This window comes from Lactuca serriola, chromosome 3 (genome assembly GCF_051521515.1).
Source record: "Lactuca serriola cultivar US96UC23 chromosome 3, Lser_US96UC23_V15, whole genome shotgun sequence".
Classification (NCBI taxonomy): domain Eukaryota; kingdom Viridiplantae; phylum Streptophyta; class Magnoliopsida; order Asterales; family Asteraceae; genus Lactuca; species Lactuca serriola.
This window is the reverse complement of record NC_136410.1, coordinates 31682735-31692544: the sequence shown is the minus strand read 5'-3', so window position 1 is coordinate 31692544 and position 9810 is coordinate 31682735. Positions and strand designations below refer to the sequence as shown.

The 9810-nt window shown below is 35.3% G+C and overlaps 2 protein-coding genes and 1 long non-coding RNA gene across 4 annotated transcripts; 1 reads left to right on the top strand and 2 right to left on the bottom strand.

Annotated features, from left to right (window-relative positions):
* Positions 1 to 1569: 1569 nt before the first annotated feature.
* LOC145094324 (uncharacterized) lies at positions 1570 to 2903 on the bottom strand. Its single transcript, XR_013703289.1, has 2 exons — positions 2794 to 2903; positions 1570 to 2076 (listed from the first exon to the last, which is right to left on the bottom strand). It is a non-coding gene; the product is annotated as an uncharacterized LOC145094324 (long non-coding RNA).
* A 1639-nt stretch (positions 2904 to 4542) lies between these two features.
* ACBP6 (acyl-CoA-binding protein 6) lies at positions 4543 to 5901 on the top strand. Its single transcript, XM_079029593.1, has 4 exons — positions 4543 to 4679; positions 5296 to 5413; positions 5546 to 5608; positions 5683 to 5901. The coding sequence occupies exons 1-4, from the start codon at positions 4668 to 4670 to the stop codon at positions 5754 to 5756; spliced, it is 267 nt and encodes an 88-aa protein (XP_078885719.1). The 5' UTR covers positions 4543 to 4667; the 3' UTR covers positions 5757 to 5901.
* A 545-nt stretch (positions 5902 to 6446) lies between these two features.
* LOC145091791 (Ribonuclease P protein subunit P38-like protein) lies at positions 6447 to 9279 on the bottom strand. 2 transcript variants are annotated; one of them, XM_079029592.1, is made up of 4 exons: positions 8339 to 9279; positions 7684 to 7739; positions 7390 to 7582; positions 6447 to 7076 (listed from the first exon to the last, which is right to left on the bottom strand). In XM_079029592.1, the coding sequence occupies exons 1-4, from the start codon at positions 9071 to 9073 to the stop codon at positions 6699 to 6701; spliced, it is 1362 nt and encodes a 453-aa protein (XP_078885718.1). In that variant the 5' UTR covers positions 9074 to 9279; the 3' UTR covers positions 6447 to 6698. The 2 variants fall into 2 exon arrangements, with proteins under 2 accessions (XP_078885718.1, XP_078885717.1); XM_079029591.1 differs by having other exon boundaries at positions 6447 to 7079; positions 8339 to 9277.
* Between the last annotated feature and the right edge of the window lie 531 nt (positions 9280 to 9810).

Here is a 9810-nt window from a genome sequence, read left to right as displayed (position 1 = left end):
GGAAGTATTTTATAAGAAGAGGCGTCCAACATCCACCCATGTGTTGACCGTCTCCGGCGGGAGATCATAAAGTTAGTCTTTAGCTTCATCTTGCACTGCAAAAGGGAGTGTCCTAAGCTTGATTTGATCCTTCTTGACATTGTGTGGTTTCATGCCAACACACAAACCATGGAATTCGGTGAGGAATTTGTGGTTATCTTCATTTTCAAGGCCTCTAAAGGTTGAGAGGAGGTGGATGAGGCTGGATTTTAGTTCAAGGTTTGTGGTTGTTGGATAGGTGATGCAACAAGGTTGTTGAGTAACCTTTTGCCTTGCCCATTGGTGAATGGTTTTCTCAGGTGGGCTTGGTAGACCACGTTTGTTGTTTTTACCTCTGCTTCCTCCTTGGCCTCCAATGGTTGAAGTAGGAATTAAGGTTTCTGTGAGTGTGGAGTCTGGAATGATGTGAGTAGGTGATGAGGATGGAGTGGTGTTTCTAGATGAGGATGGTTGTGGTGAGAGTGGGAGGGTTTTTGTTTCGGTTTCGGATACACTTGAGACGGGTATGTCCTCCCAAATGTTAATAACTATAGGGGTGGATGATGAAGAAGTCTCGGACCCCGAATGACTCTTACGAAGCTTGGCTTGTTTCCATAACCTCTTTGTAGTCTTCTCTATCTCTGTGTCAACTGGCAATGGTGTGCCTGTACAAAAAGATATAGACATATACAATTATTAACATCATGCCCCACGCAACGACACCAATTTGTTAGGTGCATCAAACCAACAAATGATATGGTACAACAAACTCTGAATGAACACTGTTATCTTCCACTAAATGTAGTACAAGATAAACAGGGTCGATCCACAGAGACACGTGGCTAAAGTCTATACCTTTTGTGTAAGGTACTTTGGTCACCAAAAGTAAAAGGGGCTTTTATATGCAATAATTCAAGTAAATGAATAAATAAACAAGTATAGAGTTAACTAATTAGAATAGATTCAAAATTTGTAAAAGGCTCAAACTCTATGTATGACCATTTGGCAATGTGATTCAAAGATAACATGATATTTACCAAATTCTACCTAAGTTGGTACTTGAAAGTGTTAACAAGCTCTCTGATTAACCCTAACCTCACTAACCTAACCTAAACAATCTCTTAGAATTAGATTGAGAGATTGCGTTAAGTTTGATGTGAATGTTCCCAACAATACCCATTACTCCTCACAAGCCCGGGAGTGTAAGAATGTGTGAATAAGATTTAAACTAAATTAATTCAATGGAAAGTTTAGTGCTTGTTACCTAGTTCAATTCACAAAACAACTGCGAATTTTGCAATTGGATAACTTGAATGACATAACCCTAATTCAAATGCCCAATAAGAATTACAATTGGAATCAAACATTCGATTAAAACAAAATCAAATTCACTAGATAGAACTTGAAATCAAACATCAAGTCATATGATTCAAATCACAAGTAAAATGTCAAGACATGAGGTTGGAGAAACTAGGGTTCTAGCCACACATGGTTAGAACAATCAACAAATTCAGAAAAAGATGAAATAGTCCGCAAAAAGACTTACAAATATAATGACAAAATGTTTCCAAATGATTACAATCAAAACCTTGCAATAACACTCGAAATCCCCTTCTCTAAGTGTATGTGTGTGTCTAATGTCCCAAAATCCCAAGATAGAATAAAAATGAAAAACTACCAAAATACAATTATTAGACCGAACACGGCCCATATTGAAATAAAGTAAATCAACACGGGCCGTGTTGTGTAGAAAATGACATGCTACCCTAGAGATTTCTTCCAAAGTACAATGCTCAAACTTGCAGAAATAGACCAACACGGGTCGTGTCAATATATGCTAAAATGATACGGCCTGTTTTCAGCATGGTCAACAACTCCTTCTTGGTAAAACACGACCTGTGTCCATCTTTTAAGTGCATTCTAACACGGTCCATGTTCCTCTCTGCTTCTAGGTGCAATCTTGATTTTCCAACTTTTTTTGTTTCACATCTAATCGCTTCAAAACTTTCACCCGTGCTTCCTGACACCTCCCAAAACGCGTTTCCACCTCCGAATCACCTGAAAAGACCGTAAAAACATGCAAATAAGGTTGTTCTAGTAATTAACTTGACTTTTATGAAATGCATATAAAATTAAATAAATTACACTAAATGGATGCATAAAAGTGATGAAAATATGTGCAAAAAGGTGCACAAAATGCACCTAACATTGTGGAGTTCTTTGATCACTTTAGTCCAAACTCCACCGACTCCTAGTTTTAACTTTCACCACCAGTTAGATAAAAGAGTCAAGTTAAAAACTGTATGAGAACCAATGTCAAGGTCGTCGGCCACTTTAGCGGCCAACATATTTTTCTATGCCACCCATTTAATCGTACTTTTTTTTACTTCATACTCTCTTGTCAATCTGCCACCAAAGAATAATGTTTTTGACTTCCAAAAAGTTCAATCTTGACTTAAAATTTTCAATTATGGGGTTCCAATGTTAGCTATATTTCATGTTTGCTCCTATTAGGACACATAGATTGGAAAATGGGAGTGTATCAGCTTCACAATTAAGGAGATTAGCAATTCTCGACATCTTTGTGTTTTCAACACCAAACGAAAAGGCTTTGCTATTTTAAAAAAAATAGCCTTAAGTTTGGATGTCAAGTAAAAGCATCTAAGGACCCACTTAAGATTTAAAAAGTTAATAACAAACCATTCCCCAATAAACATAATGTCATGAGTGTACATCAAGTGCGATAAAGGGAACCATTTTGGAGGAGAAAAATACCTGGGTAAAGATGATTTTACATAGATGTCTCCATAACATGTAGACCTTTAACGACAATGATGAAGAGAAATTGGGATAGAGGGTCTCGTTGACGAACCCCTCTTTAAACTGAGAACTCCTTTGTAGGAGATCCGTTGATGAGAATAAAGGTTCTACTTGAATTAAAATTACTTTGGAATCTAATTCCTCCATTTGATCCCAAAGTTTATTTGGGATAACACAAAGTCAAGAAAGTCTCATGATATGGAATCAAATGTCTTATCAATGTCTACTTTGAAAAGCATTATTTTCTTCGTTTGCCCAAGAACATAATTCATTAATGATAATGGATCACCAAGAATGCTATGACGTCCGTGAAGCATATAACAACAAGACAAACATATGTAATGTTTTCTTGTATAAATGTAAAAGAAATAACATTTTGGGGTTTGAAATGTTGTGTTTCAAATAACACCGAAACCGAAGTAGATGTTGATACAACGTCATAGAATGATGTCATGTCCAAATACGTGTGATAGTCGACATGGTGTTACCGATGGAAATAGATATTTTTTTTCCAAGTGTTTCGGTGCATTTCGGTGCAAATCAAAGAAACTAAACTTTATAGAGGATTTTAGTCCGAAATGAAGAAATGGTTCATTTCGGGAAAAACCAAAAAGTGTGATTATTTGTCTATATTCCAATGAACAAATGTGGTCATATTTTGTGATTAAACCCTTAAAAAGTGCTTTGTCTGTATTCCAACGACAAATGTGGTCTTAATATATGTCTACTTAAGTAAATAAGACCTAACAATATGTTATTTCTATGTTTTTTAATATCTAAAATGAAATTATTATATCAATCTTTTTATAACGCAAATTTTACCTTTTAGTAGCACTAATATTATAAACGATAAAGGGGTGTATGCAGTTATGCTTATTCGGGGGAAGGCAACCAACCGTATGGATTGCGCCACATGCAAGCAATTATAAACCAGAATATGCTTCGCTGTGTCTATCTTTAACCGTTATTCATATAACCCTCCGTTTTACAATTTTTGAGAATTACAACCCTCATGGATAAATTGTTTCAAATTAAAACCCAAATTGGTCTCCAGGTAATCTTCTAATATTCATATAAGCAACAATTATAACGATAATTAGAGTTTTATTTCATTATATGGAATACCATTTGTTTGCCACGATTGAATGGCATCCTTTCGGTTTTAAACAAATCTAGAAAGAAAAATAAATATGAATATGGTTGTAGTGAATTTCATACCATTATTTGTAAAAACTCGGCTAATATCACTTGGAACAAATGCTATCTATGTATTGTATCATTCTTTTTGTGTTCATTCGTCCATAAAATAAGTTACTTTCGATTCAAAATTGGTTAAAAATGTAATTTTCCTTTCTAGTATCAACTCCGGTTATATTATCTATACGTAAGAACTGGTTGAAAGTGGATGGGTTTGATTTTGATCAATAAAATTTATGCTTCTCCTATAGGAAAATGTACTATAAATATTTAAATTGCAATAAAATATTTTTATTACACCATATATTGAATCAAATTTTATACCTTTTTAACAAACTGAATAAAATATAACTGAAATTATAAAATAAAAATGTGGAAGAAGGTTTTTGGTTAATTATATAGAAAGGATTCACATTTGTCACATGTGACATGTGAAATGGAGGTTGATTTTGCATTCGTATATATCTGAAGGGCTTTAACTGTAAACTATTTCAATCTTCAGGGCATTTTTCTTGATCTCTCCGCCGGAGTCCTTTTCTTGCTATAAATGGAGTCCCACCGGTCATCATGCTTCACACACACACATCGCCACCGTCACTAGCGACTGAGTCAGTGATTTTTTTCTTGAAGATATGGGTTTGAAGGTATTCTTGATTTCACCCCCCTATTCTGTTGAATTAATTCAATTTTTTCACCTGCCTTCGTTGATATGTAGTGCAGATCGTTTCGCCTATTATTTTTATGTGTGATCTTTTGCGTTCATCCGTGAATTAATGAAATCCACCATTTTCATATATGACTGATCTGTTAAGTAGAAGAGATGAATTTGATATTTTAGTAATTTTACACAGATCTGTTCTTGTTCATCACAGAATTTGATCACCTTCCACGAGTTTTGGTACCGTATAATTAGGTCGTTTTAGCGATGCGAAACTACTAAATTTTAGGGATTCCCGTTCCTAAACTGCTACTTTGTAAATTAAAGGGTTTATAAGTGGTTATGCGAGGGAGATATACTTCGATTCTTCAGACCTTAAGAAAAATTCTTTATACTTTAATGGCAAAAGAATGGATGAACGTAACTAGTTCTTAAAAAGGATAATGATCAATTGTGTGTTCCCTAATTGGCTATTCATGATCTACACGCAAAAGCCAGCCATTCTTAGTAGTTAACCTTCACAGAAGAATATTACTACTTAATAGGATAAGGATCAATTTATTATTGGATAATAATTATGCAACCACTTCCATAACTGACAGGAGGACTTTGAGGAGCACGCTGAGAAGGCAAAGACTCTCCCTGAGAGCACCACCAATGAGGACAAGCTCATACTGTACGGATTGTTCAAGCAAGCCACAGTGGGACCAGTCAACACTAGTACGTATCTATTATCTTGCTGCATTTGACATGCATTGATCTGGTGTTTGTGTAAAAGACTTAAATGCCCTCTTCCTCATCCTCATCCTTTGTATACGACATTTTTAAGTGTTTGTTCTGTTGGATTTATAGGTCGTCCGGGCATGTTCAACATGAGAGACAGGGCTAAATGGGATGCTTGGAAGGCTGTTGAAGGTGTATATTTTTTTAACAAAAAAATAGTTATTTTTTTGTTGTATTAATGTGGTTTCTGTTGTTGTGATTGACAGCAAAATCCAAGGATGAAGCAATGAATGACTACATCACCAAGGTGAAACAATTGCTTGAAGCTGCAACTGCTTGAATTTGTTGAGCATAGATGCCTAATTATATATATGGGTTTATGAAGAAGAATTATGTTTTAATTGTTGGTGATTTCTGTCTTGTGTGTCTCCAGACTCCACTTATGGAAATGGTATCTTAATCAGACATTAAACTGTTGGATTTTAGCTATTCTCTTTCAACTTATTTTATATTTTGGCACAAGAAACAAAAATAATGTGAAAAATAATCATTTATCATTTCCACCAAATCTAAGACACAGCACTAAGTCATACAAGTGATTGTTCTTTTTGTGCTTGATGGTGATGTGTTGAAACTATCATCCCTTGTATTTGTATCATTTATAGATACAACGGGCAAAATGGTCATTTAATGTGCTCCAAATAAATGAAAGACTTTGTGTATAACCTTTTAAGGACATAACCATCCATTGCCTGTCTCCAAATGGTCTGTAAGTCTAAAAGACTTGGAACTTAAAGATTGACTAAATTAGAGAAGTTGGGAAAAAAATCCATCAACTTCATACTTTTTACAAATTTGATCTCGTCATATAATTATATGTTTAAACATCATTCATTCATACAACAATTTATCAAATAGCACTTAGCTGCGAATAAAAAAAAAGGAAACTCTAACATAACAAGACGTAAAGCATACAATTTTATAAAAAATCATACAACCATAACATACTCCTATTATAACCATGAGTCAATGACTGAACAAAAGTGTGGCCTTTTTTTTTTGCAACAGAATTACATATTAGTTGGAATAATATACAGAAAATTTGCAGTAGTTAGAGCAAAATAATCCAATGCACATATGCACGGAAAGGAGGTCAACAATCTAAATGTTGGAAGCTTAAACACATTCTAACACAACTTCAAGATTAGGCCAAAAACATGTACACATCAAGCCATGAATCAATTGATTTTAAATTCATCAAACCAAAAAAAAATGTTAAAACTTAGAATCGTTCGTGTTGAACAAAAGGGTATCTCGGAGAAATATAATACTCATTGACACGCGAAGCCCCATCTCTAGCCAAAATCCCTTCAACATCACCAATGATTCTGGCCAACCATATCTCCAAATTTCTCTGAATATCCCTGAAATTATTTCTTATGGAGTTTAACGCGAGTCTAGTAGTTAATCTTGCACGCCCTTCCACCAAATCATTACCATAATTACACCCGTTCCCATTCCCTGTTTCTGTTTGCAATGCCATCAACTTCTGACCCGTTTCAGACGCACGCTGTTGAAGCCGAAGTGCTTCTAGTAAAAACTCAGTTTGTCTCTGTGTTCGAAACTCTAAACCCGCATTTGGTTCACAAGGATCATTCTCCTGCTGAAATATTATATATATAACCATAATTATTTTCAAAAACAAGCACACAAAATCATGTTCAAAAGAGAAACCACAATTGTGGGCCCCTACAAATCACGGCCCGTGATTTGTAGGTGGTTACAAAGCAGTTAGGCAGTTACAGAATTGTGGGCCCCCACAAAGCCAAATGTTATGTAACCGCCTAACTGCTTTGTAATCTCGGTCGTTGATTGTTTTCATCCAAGGGACGAGATTCGGTTCTTTAATGAAACTTGAGTTTATAACATTATGATTAAATAATGTAAGAGGATTTAGAGTTGTGTGTGGGTACCATTCTTCTGCAAAGATCATCGATTTTTCCGGATAGAGCTTGATATCTTTTTGCTTGTTTTCTCATTAATGATGGGACTTTTAACAAATCATTTGATCCGATATTTTCCAAATTTTGAAGCTCTTGTTCCAGCAATTTTAGTTTTGCAGAAACCCCGGATGAATCACCATCCACCTTCCAAGGGGATTCTCTCCTGATAAAAAAAAAAAAGGATTGATTTAGTTTTGACTTTTGATATGTCAAAAGAATCATGATTTATGATAGATATGTATTCAAATTCTAAAGCAAGATTACCTTGTTACATAGTGCTTCAAATCGTGAGCTTGTTCGACAGGTTCATATTGTACACCCTGCACAAATTAGCACTCGGAAAGTCAACCCAACTGGTCAACATTTAAGATTTAAGATTATCTTAATAAGTTAAGTTTTTCAACATATATTAAACCAGTCACTAGTGCAAAATATGAAAAGGACTAATGGGTTTCAATTACTTTGGCTTAAGATTTGACTTTAAATCATAAAAATAAAATGGAAATAATGGAAAATTGCATGGGGAGTGGTAGCCAGTGATGAGGTGGTCCAACTTTCATTCAAACTGCAAAACTGCAATTGATGAAATCAACCACCACCACCAAACAGAAATCGGGATTCCTAGTTATCATCCTAAATTCACAACTATAACATACAAATAATATCTTATTCAAGACGTTGAGTTTAATATGTATATAGAGACACTATTGCCAACCTGTAGCTGATAAAGACACCCATGATAAAAAGGTATCATTAGTTAAACCTAATTTTAATAATTAAAGAGATCAATAAGTAATTTAACTTCATGAAATTACTTCGTATCATGCAGCATTTGAAGTTTTGATGGACCATTCAGCTAAAAGAATGCATGTAATGAAGAACAAACATATGAACTTTAATGGAGATTAGCATTCATAACCTGCCAAAGATTTGATCTTTCTGCCAAGAACTTGGAAACCTCGGAATTGGAAAACTCTGAAGATTTAAACATGGAATGCACATCATAAATCGAGCCCAAATCATCCACATTGTGAACCCCTCTTTCCATATAACAATCTCCCATAACACTGTTATTACCGTAATTGATATCATGCTTAAGGTTATGGTTATGGTTAATCCCCTCATCTGAAACCCTTAATTTCCCATACCTAGACCCCAACATTTCTCCATAGAATTCTCCATCACCGTCGCCACCGTATCCTCCGCCATCATCCTCCCTATTCGTCATAAAATTCAACAACTCATCTCTCTCACTCACTTCCCTTTTCAACTCATCAACCCTAATCTCGAGGTCCTCCACTTTAGCCCTCAAATTCGCAATCTCCTCCACGTTTTCGTCGATCTGACGGAGGAGGCGTTTCTCTTCTTGCTGCCATCCGTGGCGGTGGCTAGCGAATATCTCAACAACCCTAGCATTCGCTTTGGAATCCTCCTTTCTTCGCGAGTAGAGCTGCTCGAGTTGTTCTTCTGCTTGTAAGAGCCTTTTAGAGAGTGATTCGTCATGAGTTTGGAGAGATGTGACCAAAGCAAGCGATTGTTTAGGAAGGAACCCTAGAAAGATTGCGAAACTTATGCCTAAATAAGAGCAAAGCAGCTCTTCATAGCTCTGTTTGTGGTGTTGCTCATGGAGGTGGAGGTGATCTTGCGTAGCCATTGATGAAGAAAAAGGTTAAGAATTTTGGGATGTGTGCGGCAAATTTGTTGATATGATTGTGGTTTTTGAGTGGGATGGACTCCAGTGAGATGGCCTTTAGTATTTGATCCTGAATGAAGCAGTAGAATCCATGGAGTTTTTTTGTTTTCTACTGAATTAAGCAGGCTTTGCAAAAGCTTTTTGGCTGAGATCTTACAAAGTAGGTGTAGTAATAAAAGTGCCTTTTTTATAATGTTAAAGGTGACTTTTTTATAACAATTATGTTTCTGCAGTGTAACTTATTTTGCAAGGTGAAACAATTATTCCACCTCTTAAATCCGTATTCATTGGGAAAAAAAGAATTTAAAAAATCCATATTCATTGGAAAAAGTAATAAAATTAAAATATATGTGTATTTTTGTAAACATAAATAAAAATATGTGTATTTTGATAAACATATTTACAATTGTGAGTTGATTCCTATACACTAACTTAATAACTTTTTACCGTACAAACATTTTTTTATAAAATGATAATTTTGCTTTTTTTTTTTCATTTTAATAAACTTTACAATCTACCCCTCCCATCTAAAACTCATCCCAATATTCAAACACAAAACCATGAAAATGACTCTTCAATTCCTAACAGCGCTCATTCGTCTTCCATCTCTGATTTGTTTCACCGCCATCGTCGTCTGTTGCACCGTGTCGTCGCGTTCATCCACCGCCTCCATCTCGTTTGTCCATAGTCGTCGTCGA